This window comes from Cuculus canorus, chromosome 2 (assembly GCF_017976375.1).
Source record: "Cuculus canorus isolate bCucCan1 chromosome 2, bCucCan1.pri, whole genome shotgun sequence".
Classification (NCBI taxonomy): Eukaryota; Metazoa; Chordata; class Aves; order Cuculiformes; family Cuculidae; genus Cuculus; species Cuculus canorus.
In genome coordinates, this window is record NC_071402.1 from 54,309,185 (window position 1) to 54,327,451 (window position 18,267).

Below are 18,267 nucleotides of genomic sequence, written 5' to 3' on the forward strand. Positions count from 1 at the left end.
ATGAGTGTGACTATTCCTCTGAGCAGATGCCCACTTTCCACAGACCCCCAGCCTGAGCTGTCAGAGTATCAGGACTCCAAGATATATCAAGCCCACACCAGTCATGCAGCCCTGGCACAGCCAAAATTTCTCAGTCATTGACAGTCGCAGACTCTTCTAGCTTGCATGCGAGCAATAAATTAGGGTGTTTATATTACTTCATTATGCAAAAAGAATTAGACCTTTTATATGCAAACCAGCTCAAGACAGGAAATACATCTTTAAGAAGAAAAACTGTAAACCACTACTTATTAATATCACTGACATTTAGTCCAGCCTAGACATGATATGTCATAATTTTGCTGTTTGCTTATGAAATATGTATGATAGCCTCTAGTCTATGGATTTCTAATGAGAATAAAATACTGGCAGCTACAGTTTTAGAGGGGGAAGGGGAAATACAAGCAAGAAAATCAAACTTAGCATACACACTTCTAATATCCAGACTGCACCGGAAAGTCACATGGGAAATTACTTACACAATCAGCTTCTCATTCATACCTGCCTTACCATATCCATGTCCTTGTACACTGTGGCAGATCACTTGAAGGGTGAGCATGTGGAGGTGCAGCCCCTATGATTGGAGGTGCAAATATGCTTCTTACTATTCAACTGTTTCTTTTAGACCAATGAAAGAGACAAATTATAAGGAAAATTATATTGAAATTGTAGTTCCCTGAAGTCAGGAGCAAAACTCCTGTGGAGAGCATTGGGGAAAAATGTCATCTGCGCTGTATGTTCGTGGCCTTGCTGCTGACCTGTTCTGTGATCATGGCATGCATCTTAAGACCACAGTTTTCAAAGCAGCCTAGTGCTTAAATGTAGAGATGAGTATCTGTCTTGTTGCTAAAAGTTTCTAACCAATGTAGTGCTAATTTATTCAGTTTTGTGATAAGGCTTTGAAACTGGTTGATACGTGACCTTTGAACTTGCTGTCCTGCTATGAGAAAGATCTCCAACAGGTAGGGGTGGATGTCTTTCAGCAAGGCTCAGGCTTTTGAAGTTGCTTTCTTACAATGTCTTGTGTCCAATTTCTTTCACATTCCGGCTTGTTTTTCTTTTTCAACCCCTGTCTTTTCAACAGAGAGGTGCTCATGAGATTCGAGAAATTCGTCAGTTTCACTTCACTGGCTGGCCAGACCATGGTGTACCGTACCATGCCACAGGCCTGCTGGGATTTGTACGGCAGGTCAAATCCAAGAGCCCACCAAATGCTGGACCTCTGGTTGTTCACTGCAGGTGGGTAGAACAGAAATCTCTCTGTTGTGTTGTCCACTACACTCAGAACCTACTTTTGTTTTTCCTGTACTGCATCATCCCCACACAGGTTGCTGAAGCCACTGGAGCTCTACCGACAATTAATACCTAAAATGTAAACAAGCATGGCAGAACTGACCCTGAAATCCTGCAAATGCCTGAATGCAAGACTTAATTTCAATAATCATCCCGCTGATCAAATATCTGCAAGATGATCCCTTGCACTTTACATTTTCCAATACACTGCTGAACATTAACTGTGCTTTTCTTTTACTTTAGTGCTGGTGCTGGCAGAACTGGGTGCTTCATTGTGATTGACATCATGCTAGATATGGCAGAAAGAGAAGGTGTTGTAGACATATACAATTGCGTGAGAGAACTTCGATCTCGGAGAGTTAATATGGTGCAGACTGAGGTATTGTTAACCTACTGGAATGCTACATTATTCTTTGCAAGAAGTATTCTTCTAGCCCAGAAAAGTGAGGCCCCTTTGTGGTAGGCACCATCCAGAAGGTAGTTTGTTCAGCCACATACAAAAAGTTAGCCCTCACAAAAACCTAGAGAAATCACTGCCCAAACCAGTTATGCTACACTTAACATTTAGAATGGTTTTCTAAAAAAAAAATAAAAAGAATATTGTGAGTGTTTCCTCTCCAAGGAGGATTCATTCAGGAGTACATCTCGTTAAGACTCAGTTATGTGATAGCACCTACAGAACGGTACAGAGGAATGAAGAAACCAGAAACATTCTGAGTTTTATTATCTAGTGTTACTGCATCTCTGCTTGTATTTGTAACTAGTTTGAGTCAATCCTTCTATATTAATTTCTAAATAAGTGGAGTAAAGTTTTGTGAATTGCTGATGTTCTTTCTGGTCTCGCTTCAGTGCCAGTAAAGTCAGAGAAAAATAGTGTCAAACAAATTAATTGTTGTTTTTTGTTTACAAAAATACTAGTAGTGTATATTCGCTATGTCAGTAATGATTTTAATTGCTTTACTAGGAACAGTATGTATTCATCCATGATGCTATTCTGGAAGCCTGTCTTTGTGGGGACACATCTATTCCAGCTTCTCAAGTTAGGTCTGTTTACTATGAAATGAATAAACTGGATCCTCAGACTAATTCCAGCCAGATCAAAGAGGAATTTCGGGTAAGTTGTGGCTAGCAGTACCTAGAAGCTACACAGTTCAGCTGTGCGAAAGTCTTCAACTTAAGTGCTTACTTATAACCATGTGAATTTTAGACTAGCCTGGAAAGGAAAGACTGAAAAAAAAAAAAATAGGGAAAATAACATGTCACTAAATGCTATTGAATTATGCTAAATCATAAAAGAATGCAATAGAGTAGTAGTAAAATATTCTTTTTACTCAAGGGAGGTATCTCGATTCATTACGCTGTCCTTTCTCCAGAAGGCAAGTTGCTTTGTAGCTATCCTTGAGGATATTTTTTAGATCTGTATGCTTCCAGGATTTTTTGCTTCCAAATCCTGCTGACTGGGATGTGTTTTCATTTCTCTGCATATTGATTCCCACTGAAACTGATTGCTGAGCTGATCTGTTCTTAAATATTTGGGGATGCTTTCACTGCTGTGCTAAATTTTCTGTTGTATTGTTTACTCTTTCTGAAAGACTTTAAATATGGTGACTCCGACACTGCGTGTAGAAGACTGCAGCATAGCACTTTTACCACGAAATCATGAAAAGAATCGCTGTATGGATGTTCTGCCTCCAGACAGATGCCTGCCTTTCCTCATAACGATAGATGGGGAGAGCAGTAACTACATTAATGCTGCACTGATGGATGTAAGTCTTCACTACACCATTAATAATAAAAAGGGAATAAGCAGCCCTCCCAGCTGAGCAATGCCAGAAATTGGAGTCAGCATAAGAAGACTGAAATCCTTCTAGCTTGTTTTCCAAAAACATGGCACAAAATCTTTGAACTCTCAAGCACATTTAGGATCCCACATATGTTATGTCACAGCCAAGGTTCCAAAGCCAGGCGCAGAGAGCAAGTCAGGGAGTTTTGATAAATAAATGTGTCTAGATTTCTCCTTAGTGCTTGAATTTTTAACCATCTGGTCTAGGAAAAAAATGTTACCTATTAAGACACTAAGGCAGTTAAATAGGATAATAAGGTTTGCAGCGATATTTTAGTTCCCTTTGTTTCTAATTTGAACAGTAATTAAAAAAAAATAATTGTCTGTCAGCACAAGGTAGCACACAAGCCATTACTTCAGTCTTTCTGTTTATTTCTGTTTGAATGAATGGTTCCTCTTCATTTGTGCATGTGGAGCTTTTTCTAATGTATCTATGGTAATTCTAATCCTGCTAATGGAACACACTGTAAAGCGACACTTCAACCGCCTTTACAGTGTGTAGATATTTATAGCCTATCTTTGACAATTTAAAGTTATAGCAATTACAGTTGTCAAACATATAAACAACAAGAAAACAGAGGTTAGTGAAGAATGAACACGTTGTAAATGGCCTTTTTGGAAAGTAGAGCCAGAGTAATAACAGTTTATAGCTGTTTCTGTGTTTCTTTCCTTCTGAGTTCTGAAAGCATTTTCCTAAAATAAGCCTAAGTTTGAAACACTGCTGTGAAAAGCTAACTGCATTATCTTTATGTTTGTCAATGAAGAGAAACTGAGAACAAAATTTTAAGTGACTTCTCTTGTTTCTCACAGTAGGTCAACATTTCATGTTAGAAAGGAGCTTCTTTCATCGGCAATTTACAATCTTGCCATTACATTGTCTTCTTTTCCAGAGAGTTCAGTACCACTTTGTTCTGTGAATTAAGTACTGCTCAGAAAGAGCAGTGCCTCAGCATTTACTTTGGAAATGCTTCTCTTCCTCACTATTGAAACAATGAGCTAGATCCAGAGGTGTGTCTGAGCAAAAGTATCTTAGGAAGGAGGTGATTTGTGTAACTTCCCATCTGAAGCACTCTGGCCAGACTCTGGCAATATCCCTTCACTGACAGACAAGAGGAGACGCTTGTCTCTCTCTGTAAATGCTCAATCTTCAGCAGGCAAGATGATGCCTTTTACTCTCTCCACTTGCTTCAGCTGAAAGGCAGTCAGATCACCTCATTTAACCCTTTAGAGCTCACTTCAAACAAGCATAATTTTCATTATTCAGTATCAGAATGGGCTTTAAAATGATTTTCCCTAAAAAAAAACTGCTGGGATCTCTAAGTGAGGGAGTAATGGAGAGCCTTTTAGGCATCTCTCATCTACACGCAGCTTCCAGCAAGACAGAACCAGGAGGACAGAAGGCAGCTGGGTGAGGTGCCAGCAGCATCAATACCTACTGGTTGCAGTTTGCTGAAACCAAAACAAAGAACTAAAGTCTTGGTACCCCAGAACACACTGGATCCATTTTCTGTGATCTCTTCAGTGATTGTCTCTGAAAGAAGGATGCGAGTAGCTGATTAGATTGTGTCTCTGTAGTGGTACAAATACAGGGCATGTAGAGGCTTCTTTGCCCTCCTTAATGAAGGCAATGGCAACCTGTCCCAACAGTTGCCCCAGTATGGCCACGCTGGCCTTTTAACACTCAGGAGGATGTAATTGAAAATGCTGGTGTGATATCCACAATGGAACAGTTCCACCAAACAGCTCAGTCAGTGGCATACTCTACTACTGAAAAAAACCAGAGAGCCCTAACTTTTATCCCCTGGATATCCTCACTGCTGTCAGATAGACCAGAATTTAAACAATATTTCTGAAAAATAACTAGATATTTCCCTTCATAGGCATCACTCAAATTAGCAGCTAAGAGCAGACAGCCAAGATTAATCTGTCCGTTAACAGCTCAAAATGAAACTGTTGTTAAAAAATTTTGTAGGAGTTGCATTGGAGGCAAAAGCCTCTGATGATTTTACTCTATGCCTATGGCATAAAGCAAGTTTCAAAAATATAAAACTGGCAGAAATTATACTGTGCCCAAATACAGTTTAACTTTGAAGCATTTAAGATCTTGGGAAAGAGCTGTAAACAATGTATTGATTATGTAGAAAATAGAAATAATGCTTTCAATCCCAAAGTTTTGAGGCTGTGACTAGCCTTCTGCTAAATGGATTTTTATCTTTTGCCATTCTTCTCACCATCTCTTGTTATTTCTTTGCAGAGCTACAAGCAACCATCAGCTTTTATAGTTACACAGCATCCCTTGCCAAATACTGTCAAAGATTTCTGGAGACTGGTCCTAGATTATCACTGCACTTCAATAGTTATGTTGAATGATGTCGATCCTGCACAAGTAAGTCCAGAAAAAGTGCTCCCTTCAACAGAGGAGTGCTACTGCCTCAGTATTTCCACACGTGTGCTTCAGCAAGTAATTAGTTTTATAAAACAACACCAAGTACTAATACACAAAAAAATGTATTTGTAGTTTGCAGATACAGATAAGGAAAGAGCAATAAATCAGGCCATCAGTAGCTTCTCTATCAAAATAGTAATGCACACACACAAGTGCATGTGCCCATGATTTATTCTGATAAGAAAAGATACTTTGGAAAGAGCTACTAGAAGACAAAAGTAGTGGTTGTAAAATTCTGACTTAAGTCTGAAATACACTAATGATAGCCAAAAGTCATAAACAGAAGCCAACAGCTTGTCTGAAATAGGTCAAGGACCTTGGTCTGCTTACCAGGGAATAGGAGTTCCCAGTGTGAAAATCTTTGTTGTGTTTGGCACAAAATGACATTATTAGCAAGGAGATAGGAACTAAACAAGATTGGAGACTAAGCATCCTTCAGAAGAGAAAACAGGGCGACAAAACGTATCGGGGAATGTAATTACCTTACGAAAGAGTTGTGCATGCTGTACATGTTCTTTAGAAAATTGGAAAACAGTACCTACTGGTTTGGCAATTTAATCAGTAGCATTAATCACAAAATGTCCTAGAGTCTGACTTACAACTGTGCAGTTCCAAGTTCTTACACAGCTATTATTTCCTTGGTTGCAAAAAACTGCACCATCCATCTGCTGGAATAACATCATTGTAATCTGAATTCTTAATATGTAGATATTTGGTAATTTTTAGTCAAGAGCAATCGTTATTTTTTATAGAAGACTGCATGTTATTTTGATTCTTTAGATGATCAAGAATCTTTTTCACTTTGTAGAGTATTGTACAAACTTAAATGTTCCTCTTATTTAGTATGAAGAATTTGTTTTTAAAACAGACTGATCTTCCATTTTGTCTTTCAAAGGAATGTATAGAAATTCCTATTTTATGGATGGAATTTCTGTTTCCAAGACCCTACCTATCTACAGGGAAAAAAAATAGAAATGAAAGACAAAACTTTTATTCATGAGTGTAAGATTATTTTCTGAGTGAATAAGGAAAGACTCAAGGGAGTCAGACTGTTAGGGACTGCTGAACAGATTTTTTTTTTAATTTGTGGGCTGTGTTTTGAATTTACAATAGCGCATGACTATTTCAAGCATTTATTAGCCTCACAGGTTTTTAAAAGCTATTGGGATATGCAGTTAATGCACCTGCCTTTGCAGCATGTTAAACCTTTTCACTCTAATGTGAGTAACAATCTTTTCATTAGGAATAAATCTTGAAACCCTTACAGCAAACAGAAGTGGAGAGAAGGCAGAGCTTATTAAAAACATGCATTACATTCAGATTTATTAATAATTACTATTATCATTGTTATTTATGTATATATGGAGTGTTTACAGTTCTGTTTAGATATTACAATTTATGTGGATTGTTTTGCTCTACTGGGAAATTGAATTCAGCCCTTCACAGTGACTCAGACTTAAGGAGTCACTTGCACCACAAGCACGCAAAATGCGCAGACCTAAATGCTCTTGGTTTCTTTACAACTTGAAAATATTGGCTTCCTAAACCAACTCCAGTAAACGGCTTGCTTGTTATCATTTAAGCATTTCTTCAAAGATCTGTTTGAACAGTATTCCTGTGTATTTGAAAGACATGTACTAAATTGGGCATATCAAATGATCTGAGCACTGATATTTGCGTTAGTTGTACGCATTGTATGAACACTAGCATACTTGTCGTAAAAATTTGTGTAAGAGTTAGACAATATTTGCAATGTTATTTGCTTAGCAGAACAAATTATGGGGGGGTAAAATAAATGAAAATATATTTTCCTACTCAAAATTTCTGGTTTTAACTTGTTAAAGTGAGCTCCTTTAAATCAGACCCTGTTCTCTTTTTAATTGATGTAGTAAATGATTATGTTTTACTAAAATGTAGTAATCTCTAAGCAGCTTTGTTGAGGAAGATGTTTTATAAGAAATTCAAAACAACATCTGGAGTAAATGTGATTTGTCAGCTCAGCTCTGGATCAGCCACAGCAGTGCAGCAGTATGAAAACCCCAGCTGTTTTACTGAGTGAAATAAAGATTCAAATATGACATCAATGCTTCTGCAAGCAAACAAAACTTCATGAGTTCATGCTTAATTTTGGGGAATGGTTGCAAAAGCTACGTGCTTGAACTGCTCTAAATATCCCTGGGAAAAAAGATATTAGGGTTTTTATGGAAAAAAAATGGACAAGCAGAGTCTAGTTTTAAAAACCTCCTTGCAAGATGTTGATTTAATCTTTAAAGTATTAACACGGTTGATAATTGGTTCCTGGATTAAGCCATGGTGACATTATTAGACACTAAAACTGTGCAAGATAATGGTGTTATTACTTTATGATCTTTAGATACGTAGAAATAATTGCTATTTTCAGATGGCATTCTTAGGATGAAATTGAGCAATTGTTGAAAACTTAAAGCAATGCTGATATTAACTGGTATCATCAGTCATGGGTGAAACAGATGTGAAAGTTAAGTCCTGAGTTAAGTCTTAAGTGCACATTCTGATTTGCTTGAATTATTACCATTTTTTTAGGATAGGTGTAGATACCAAGCCTTTGATCTTTAGACTTCACACTGTCTTTGAAATAGGGTAATATTTGGCAGCATACCAGTGTCTCGTCGTACTGTATTGCAGAATTGACACTGACTTTCAGAAAGGTGCTACTCCAAATACCAGAGAACAGCGATTACGGCAGCAAGCAGTAGAATGTTCAGTTAAGTGAAAAGGTGTTTACTTAAACTTGTTCTGCACAAGTAAAAGCAGAGTGCTCAAAACTGATGAAGGATGGTGCGCTTTGTATTTTCTAAAGATATTGTTTGAGAATTTTGGTAATAAATGTAGCACAAAAAATAAAATCTGGAGAAGTATATTGAGGCAGCATGAAATTCAAAGTGATTAACCGTGTTTGTGGTCTTCCGTAGCTGTGTCCTCAGTACTGGCCAGAAAATGGAGTGCACCGACACGGTCCTATTCAAGTGGAGTTTGTATCAGCTGATTTAGAAGAAGACATAATCAGCCGGATATTCCGAATTTATAATGCAGCCAGGGTAAGGATATTCTTTGCAAAACAGTTCTGTCTCAGTACATGAGTTGATAGGAATCACAAAAAAAGAAAGTTAAACTTACGTAAAACCTTTTTCATTTTTCAGCTTATTTATTTGAAAGCAATAATGCAATACTGAATCACACCATAATCAATGACAAAAAATGCCTTCTATGTGTAATTAAAGTAAAATTTTTTTAAAGCGTTTCTCAAGTATGTTGAATGCAAAGGAAATAAATGCTGTATTCAGATTGTATGGTAGCCAAGAAATGCTGAAATCAGTGCTATTTTCAACAGTTTGAAATTAGCCTTCTTGCATATTTGTATCCTGTGTCATACAAAGGAAGCTGTGCACCAGTGCTAGGCATCTTTTTCAATACCAATACCAGGCTTTTAGTGAAGATCCTGTCCTCCTAATCACACTTTGTAATATATGCAAGCACTTCAGAGGGACAAGTATGTCCTCATATCCAGCATTTATGCTCCCATAAAGTTGGCAGAAAACTAAATAAGGCATTTCTTTCAAGCTGAGTGGAAAAAAGACTCTGCCACAGACCAGGCATCTCTCCCCATCCAGATGGAGGGAGCCTTTGCAATGGACTGTCATCCATCACCAAAGAACCACAGCTAGGAATAAGCGGCACTCCCTGGTAAAGAAAGTCAGGACCTGCCCTGAGATTGAGTAGCTCTCAGGACAGTAAAAGGCCCCCAAGACATACCCAAAAATATCAAAACAGGGAAGCAAATTCTAAGCTTCAAAATATTTCTTTAATACTAAGAAAGCCTTTACAGTTGCAGTAAACGTGGCAACATAAAAACACAACCTCCAGCAGCGTTAATGTGAGCTTTAGCAGGCACTGGGTCTGGCTTATGTGCTTTGGGAAGAGAGGCTGTCAGCTAAATGAACCTGGCCAGGAAATCAGTAGATTCCAAATTTTTACATAAAGCAGAAAAAGCCATTGAAAAACATATCTAATGCTGCATCCACTTTGGATTATTCCCTTATCTTGTTAATCTTAACATCTTCTCTATTACCTCTCACTCCAGAGAAAAAAATGTAATGTGTGTTGCTTGTTTTAAAAGTGGTACTAAAATGCCCTCACTTTGCACAAAAGTAGAAGTGGCAAATCCTAGACTATAAAAACAGTTTTCACGTATGTATTTAGTATGCCCTTTTCAAAGGGCTGTAATTTTCTGCCACTAACACTTGTTCTATGCTCCTTTTTTGTTTTAAATCACCATAAAACAACTGTTCAGTAACGTTTCACCAGGGGGTTTCTGACTGCTGCAGTAGCACACAATAAAATAAAATGTACTTAGATTTTTTTATAAGCCAGAAAAATCTGAGGGTTTTGTTTGTTTTTTTAAACGTTTCCTGCTTCAAAATATCTTGAGAGGTTTTGACCTTTCTTGTAAAAGAAGACAGAAGCAGGCAAACATTCTTCAAAATGCTGAAGCAAATGAAAAAAAAGTCATATAATGGAAGTCGTGTTGCAGCTCCCTCTTTGCTACCAAGTTTCTGCTATGATATTAATTAATTATTTGCTTGATCCTGCAGCTGTACCACTGCTCTATTTTAGTCTATTTGTATAACACTCTGTTTAAACCCTCTTCTTCTAACAACTCTATTAGAAATTAAAAGTCGTAACTCCTCAAGGGCAGTTGAAACTACATTAGTAGTTTGTCAGCGGTGATCTGCCTGAACAACTTCCCTCTAAATATCTAAATTATGTACCAAAACAAAACGTTGTTTCTTATCCCTGCTTGTTGTCTGAATCTCTACAGCCCCAAGATGGCTATCGGATGGTGCAGCAGTTCCAGTTCCTGGGATGGCCCATGTACAGAGACACTCCAGTTTCTAAACGGTCTTTCTTGAAGCTCATCCGCCAAGTGGAGAAATGGCAGGAAGAATATAATGGAGGAGAGGGACGCACAGTTGTACATTGTTTGTAAGTACTGGAAACAGAAAAGAGAAAGTAAGACGATAAAGAAAGCCTATTACAGAATTTATGTCAGGTGTTAAAAGATTTGTGAAGAGACATCTGTCTAATTTGGAACTGAATGAATAATGCAACTCATTTAAAAGCTTTCAATACAAAAGGAATTGTATAATTTCTCTCTGTCCCTTGGTAGACCCCAGTGAAAAGATGATGGGTACAAGTTAACTCTGTTTTATATGAAGAAGTTTAGTGACTTTTGCAAATTAAAAAGGTGCATATTTATTCAAAATAAATCAAAATTGTACCTTCAGAACAACCTACCTTTTATTTCTACAGATAAGGACTGAAGAAATAAGTATTGGTGGGGTGATCCCTCTTACAGACATGAAGCACAGAAGTATAAGTGACACGATAGACCAGTTATGATGCTCCTTTAATTGCCTTACCTTTCTTTCATAATGGTGACCTCCTGTGACCTTTGTGCTCCCCTGGTGCAGGCTCTCATTCACTCTGCCACCATCCTCCTTTTGATATGGCTTAATACTTGTACATGCTGCTTGCCCTCAGCAGTAGACGATCTTCTGAAATCAGGTCTTCAGTGCTTGAAGGTGTATCCCTCTTCCTCTAAACATCTGCTTAAAGTCACTGCCATGATTGAGAAGAGACTTGGTAATGGGAAAAGCATAGGCTAATCCACTTTCAGAAGCTGGGACCAGACCCAAGAGTAGACAATAACTTCCTGAAGTTTGGTTTGCAGTAACTAAGTATTAGGACAATGGAGGAAAATCTAGGAGTGTATTAATAATTCCCGCTATCACTGACCTTGAACAAGTCAGTGCTCTTCAGTTTCCCCATCTGTAGAATGGGGATAATACTACTTTCATCAAAGGAGCATTGTGCAGCGTGATTAATTAATGTTTTGAGATCTTATGCTGAAAAGACCCTTTTCAAGTGCAAATTAATGTTATCTCTGAGGTGGCTGATGATATTAAATAGTTGTACAACATCACACATGCGTCACTTCCAGGCAGTAAAGAAAGAAAAAGCTGTAATATAATCCTTTTAAATTACTTTATTTCAATTAAAATTCTCAAAGAGTCCCACAATACCAAGCAATGTTTTGGCAGCAGAGAGCATTCTTTTCATACTGCCTGGATGTGACAGATGTGCGACGTTGTATCTTCCTTTGAAAATCAACCGTTTGTGGAGCTGGTTTGAAAGACCCGCTACCTAACTAGTCTGCAGTCTAGTAATTATTAAGGTTTATTATTTTCGGTGAAGCACAGCCTAAAGATTCTGATTAGAATAGCTGTAGAAATAATAGGGTTTCCAGAAAGAAAGAGATTCTCTTCGAGATTAAAAATAATTGGGGATAAAGTATTATTAAATACTCTATTTGATCATGCCTATGAACATTTCTGCCTGGCTTCTTTGTTAGCAAGTCACTTCGGGTTTTCATCCTCTGATGCTGTGGGTGGAGGGGGAAATATATACATTTAAAAGCAGTCATTGCCGGGCAGCCAGCCCCTCTGCCTGCTGCCAGGGAGTGGGCGCATCAGCCTGGGGAATATCAGAGCACCACTCAGTGCCATGCTCAAGGTGGAGTCACCGGGAGAGCTCCTTCAAATGAGACTTTTGGCATTTCTGCTGTTCCTTAGGAATACCTGTGGGTCTAGGAGGAAAGCACTAGGATTTGGAGTAGAGTAACTCAATGATCTACTTTATCAATAGCATTTCCAGGCCTGATGCTCATTGCAACCTTGTGTTTCGAGTGCAAAGGGGTGTTGAACTGAATCTAAAAGTACTTTATTTTAGCATCCTCTTTGTGCTGTCTCAAGTGTTCACTGAAGGGTGGGGAAACACCCACCTGTTCAGTTCCCTCCAGACTTTCAGCCTGCTGAATTCCAAGTCATAGCTTTGAGATCCTTCAGCCTATTAATTCCAATTAAAGGTCATGTTCTGCCTAGAGTTCAGCAGCCTTAGGAGGCAGGAATGTTTTGTGGTTTCTCCCTACTGGAACTCATGCCTTCTGTAGCCATCACTGGTACTCTACGAACATGTAACATAGAGTCAATTGTAACTTAGTCATTTTATCATTTTTATTGCAGGAATGGAGGTGGCCGCAGTGGGACATTTTGTGCAATCAGTATTGTTTGTGAAATGCTTCGACATCAGAGAGCTGTTGATGTATTCCATGCTGTGAAGACACTGAGGAATAATAAGCCTAACATGGTGGACCTTCTGGTATGAGCTTTTTAACTGCATCACTAAATAGAAAATGTTCATTTTTCTCGGAAGACACAGTAAGATTTCCAGGATTTGCAGTGGGAGTTGTTCACAAAGCAAGCAAGTCATTTTCAAAGGGGATAATGAAGTCACTTCACTTCTAAGAGTATTTTTACACTGCTTTCTTCCCAAGGAGACTTTGTCTCTGTTCATTTGAATTTTTTAAGAGTTTTAAACTTTTAGCTGAACATCCTTATTAATTTTCTTTTCTAGCAGGCTGAGCCAAGTGGAGAGCAGCCCTTGCATGGTAGAAATAATAGTTATGTAAAATGAAATGCCAGATTTTCAAATTATATATTTTATAAATAGCTTAATCTCCGAATATTTATCAAAGCTGTGAATTTCAGTTTGACATTCAGAATATTGCATTTAATTATGATTGCTCTATCTCATAGAAGGATTAAAGAAGTTCAGAAACAAGGGGCCATGTGCAATTATTTTCCTAGAGAGTGTTTTATGAGCCTTTTTTTTCAAATAGAGAATTGCTGAAGTGCCAGCTGCTACGCCAGAAGAGCTGCAGAACAGCTTAAACCAGCAGATTCTTACACTCCAGCATGTAGTTCTGTACTTGGAGATGGATGTAGTGTGATACCCTATTCTTAGGCCTGGGCCTCTATAAAAGACACTTTTCTACAATGTCCTGCTGTAGAGGTGGTTGCTTAAGAGGCAGCTGCTTTCAATTTATGATGATAGGCTGGAGGAAGCAGCTTTTGGGCAGCTTCAGGGTTGCTAAACCAATCTGAGCTGATTTTGCAATCTTTGGTTAAACAAATTTGGGTCATATTTCAGCATCTCTTCTACAGAATGCCCAGGGTAAGGCAAGAGGTATCTCAGAGAGCTTATCCAGCCTGTTGTCATTTTAGGAGAGATCCCTCTCTCTCAGATGAGCTGACGAAATCTGGGTGCAAAATGTTCCGGTGAATGGGCAGAAAGCAGGAATTTCTGTTGGGAGGCTTGTGTAGATGGGTAGGGCCATCCACTTTACCACTACACATATCACTGTGCCTCATCAGTCCCATGGAACATCTCCCACCACATCCTCCATTGCAGTCCTCTCATCTATCCTGGCTGTGAAATCCTAGATCCTCCCCTAGGTCCTGCTCTGACCAGGCTCATGGGAAAAAAAAAAGCCGGCTTTGCAAAGCGAGGAGGGACTTTACAAGCAGCACCACAGGGCCACAAGCAGCAATGTAGAATCATGAATATTGTATTATTGAGAACCATCAAGCCTTCACAGTGGAGGGGGTGAGCAGTTTACTTGGCTCCTCTTCCTTAGTTTATATTCTCAGGAGGAGAATCATCGTACTGAGAACTGTACATTTTTATTTCCTAGATATTAAGAAAAATGTCCTACTTCTTCATTCAGATAGTATAGTTTGGAGGAAGAATCAGCAGACCTGCATTTCTCCGCTCTCCCAGAGTTTAAGTCCACAGAACTCACCGATCTCTTATTCATTTATTTTATAGAAATAAAATTACCAGTGTGAAGATGTACAGGTGAAGAAAACGCTGTCTATAAATTCCCATTTGTGACAGTTCTCCGGGTATAGATTTGTCAGGCAGCTGTGTCAATTTTTCAGCAGAGAATTTTTTTAATCAAAAGCTAAATGTATTATTTTAAAATATAAAAGTAGCTTTTAGTAAATTGAGGATGGTATTGAGAATGGCTGGACATCTTTGAGAGGACTTGTAAGGCCTTTTCATTATATTTTAAAGCAGTTGTGAAGGAGATCAGTATTGTTTTCCTGATTTTACAGACACAGGAATGAAGGCAGGGGACAGTAGGGATTTTTCCTATTATCATGCAATAATAGGAAATCACTGACAAAGCAGAGTTTCAGTCTCTTCACTCTTAGTCCACTACTCTGTAAGAACAAATATTTGAATTAGTAAAGTTTCCATTTCCATGTAGATTGTTTCATGGTAAAAGGGAATCAGGACACTTGAGTTCTTGTCCTGATGCTGTTACTGGCTTTATCCTTTATAAACTTCCTTATATTAATGTGTCTTTGCCTCAGTTCCCATATCTGAAAAATGAGAACAGTAATATTCATCTACCTTTGTAAAATTCTATGGTAAAAGATGAAATGCTCAGAATTATAATGAAATTTCACAAAACTAGTTTCAAGACTGTTTTAGCAGTACCTGTTATGCGCTTTCTGACTAGAGGAAGGGCAATCTTTACAGTGCTTACTTAGAGAGTCATCTCTTAATTTCATTGAAACCTTTGGTTTTCCTGCAAGTGGAAAGATCTGAATGCCACATCCATACAATACAGAAATCAGTGAAATTCTTCTTACAAAGGTAACATGTGGTATTATAAAATGTCTATTACAGAATGCCGAAAGCATTTTGTGATAAATGTTATTGGACCTACCAATGTGTGTCCTAGAAAAAAAATACAAATACTCTTCTCTGAAGCTTTCTTCACCATCAAGTGAGTACTAAAAATGTACAAAGGATACACATGATTCAACACAGTGGGAAATAATATATGTCTGCTCTATAAGACAGGTAATAACTAAAAATAATAGTTATTCTGCTGGATCAGTAAATCAGGATAAAATGAGTACAGAAAATGGAAATGGATAAGTGGCTGATCTCTTGGTTTTGTCTGTTATGTAGTCATACGATAATTTTTAATTATTTAGAAATAAAGTAGAATAAAATTCTGTGATAAAAGCAGAAAAGGAATAATTTACATTTTACTCCTTGCTTTCCTTTCTGCATTTTTATTCTTTTCCCATTCTGAAGAAGACACAAGAGTTAGTGGAACCCTGTAGGAAACCTCACATACAACTCATTCATAACTTAGGTGATTTGTCCACCTAAGATTTGTTTTCTTGTGAAGTAACAGCTCTCAACAAAAGAACTTAGAAATTGTTCATGCTTGTTAATGACTTTTTTCGTAATATTATTTATTCTCTTACATGCTGATGTGGACTCTCTTTTCAGCTGAAATGTGACCTAAAATCACAAGTACAGGCAAAATGTGTTCATCCTTAATAAAGCTTGTTTCAATGAAAAGGAGAATATACCCGAGCTGTAATTATGGCATTCCTACTTGAGGTGCTCAGAAAGCGAAGGCAGAGTACTGTTAGCTTTAAGTCTGTTCTTGTTCGTATATAATAGTGCATGCTTTGTCATCTTTTATTAATTGATTACAGCGCCTACGAGAAAGAGGCATTTCAGTGGCAGAAATAGTCATAAGACTGGCAGGTATTTTCGTACTGAATTTTTAGAAGTCAGAGCCCTTGGATTCAGGGAACCTGCACCTACTGTTGCTTTCAGTTTTTTTGTCTCATTTAAATGTTTGTGATGTTGCTAAACATTGCAAGTAGCAAGAGTGAAATTGAGCCTAACTTATGCATCACCATTAATTGCTAATAATTAATTAGAATAAATCCAGTTAATTTAGCTCAGGCCTAATCTCACAGACCTATATTGCACTGGGAGAAGACATTATTTCAGCATGGATTTGGGCTTCATGTAGAGGAGGAACAGTAAGCAACTCTTGCCCTGAAATGTAGCAAGTGATGAGTGAAGTTAAATTAAAAGTTACAATCCAAGAAGTGCTAGACACTCGGTCTATTTTAAGATAAACTTTTCTAGGGAGGAATTTCAATAACTCCAATTCTGGCGAAGTGCTATATGAGCATTTTATCAGGTGACAGAAAGGTTGCAAGTCAATTTGCTTATGTGTAGTCAATTTCTCTCATGCAAGTGTATTACAGCAGCTAAATACACATCTAATATGAGCAGTACGATAAGTTACTGTGTGTAGAGTCTATTGTCTGGCTAATATAAAGATTTTCTTATCTGAATATAAATTGGATTTGCAAAATGGCTCCCATTGACAACAGCTGATAGAATATAATTTTAACAGAAGAGAAATATTGACTCCCTTAATTAAATCCCTTCGATAAGTGACTTTGTGGTTTTCTTTTGATTTTTTAGGATCAATACAAATTCTGCTATGAAGTGGCTTTGGAATACTTGAATTCTGGCTGACAGCATAAACAGCACAAAGTTCCTCCTTTCACAACCACAAACAAAGCAAGTCACGTCATGTTTTCTGTGTAAATGAGACGAAGACTTCTCAGTGTTATGCTTATATTGCTTTGTATAATTGGCTCTTTTTAAGAGCCCGAAAAGATGTTTATAAAACTGCTTGCACTGCCCGTTTTCCACTATAATGCCGCTGCTTGACACCCATATAAACGTAAACCAAACCACATGGCAGTTGTTGAACACTGTATTCATACATAGCCGTTGATGTGGTGAAGCAGCATAGTCCTCTGGTAAATAAGAGAGCACAATTATATTCTTATGAAGGAATTTGTACTTTTCTGTTATATTTCGTTGCCTGTGATTCTCAGTTATCGTCACAGCCTAGTGTACATTTCTGTTCTGTGGAGGATGCTGTCTGGCATTTTGATAATATATGATTTTAGTTATATTTGTATTCTAACACGTGCATAATAAATGAATCATATGTAGCTTAGCTGAACTAATGGAAAGACATGTACCAAATCATGTTAACTTCGTTGAGTTGCAATTTCTATCCACTTTGTACCATTTCAGAAAGAGAATCTTGATAGAAATACAGTTAGAAAATGCAAAATACAGGATGCTCAGATTAATATATCCAAAGCTTTTTCATTTGTTTATATTGTAAATATTTTTTGATTTCATCAAATTATTTATTCATTAAAATGAATTTTTTTGTGAAGCACAGTGAGTGACAATCATTTTTATTAAACCCTGGAAATGCTTACTGTATGATAGTGTAAACACTTGTTTACCTTGTATGGATTCTCAGCTCAATAAATAATTACATACATGATAAAATCTCGTTTAATTTAATATCTCTTGGCATCTGACTGCCTTCAGCTAAGCCTCTTTTCAGATTAATTCTTGCAAATACTGAGCTACCTCCAGAGCATGTTAGTGTGATCCCGTGTTGATCCAGCCAATAAAAAGATGTGTCATGCTAATATATAAAAAGAGGTGAATTATACATTTAAAGATTCGTATGCACTAATGCGGGTCATGGAAATTGCCCTGCTGTATGAAGAAGACATGATGTTGGTCTTGCAGTACTCAGTCTTGACACAGCGTTCTTCTGCATGCCTTGCCAGTCACTCTGTGCCTGGCAAGAGTGATGGTGCATTTTGTTTTGGGAAGAATGACTACTGTGAGATTAAATTCCTCACGTTAAAGGTACCAATACTAGAGTGACTGGGGGGGTAAAACTGCTCTGTTACTACTTCAGCTAGTGGACTGATTTACATCATGAAAGCTTTTGCCTGTCCTGAGAATGGCTGCATTGCACTTCCATGGCATT

The 18,267-nt window shown here is 37.7% G+C and overlaps 1 protein-coding gene across 13 annotated transcripts in view; it reads left to right on the forward strand.

The window, feature by feature from the left end:
- The window catches only part of PTPRM (protein tyrosine phosphatase receptor type M), a 480,321-nt gene extending 462,556 nt beyond the window's left edge, over positions 1–17,765 (forward strand). For 10 of the 13 annotated variants that reach the window (XM_054057714.1, XM_054057715.1, XM_054057717.1 and 7 more), the window contains 9 exons: positions 1,124–1,278; positions 1,576–1,711; positions 2,297–2,446; positions 2,925–3,098; positions 5,430–5,561; positions 8,573–8,698; positions 10,480–10,643; positions 12,743–12,878; positions 16,878–17,765. In XM_054057714.1, the coding sequence (XP_053913689.1) occupies positions 1,124–1,278; positions 1,576–1,711; positions 2,297–2,446; positions 2,925–3,098; positions 5,430–5,561; positions 8,573–8,698; positions 10,480–10,643; positions 12,743–12,878; positions 16,878–16,931 (1,227 nt within the window). In that variant the 3' untranslated portion in view covers positions 16,932–17,765. The remainder of the gene's footprint in view (positions 1–1,123; positions 1,279–1,575; positions 1,712–2,296; positions 2,447–2,924; positions 3,099–5,429; positions 5,562–8,572; positions 8,699–10,479; positions 10,644–12,742; positions 12,879–16,877) is intronic. The other 3 variants (XM_054057724.1, XM_054057726.1, XM_054057727.1) reach the window with 1 other exon arrangement.
- The last annotated feature ends 502 nt before the right edge of the window (positions 17,766–18,267 follow it).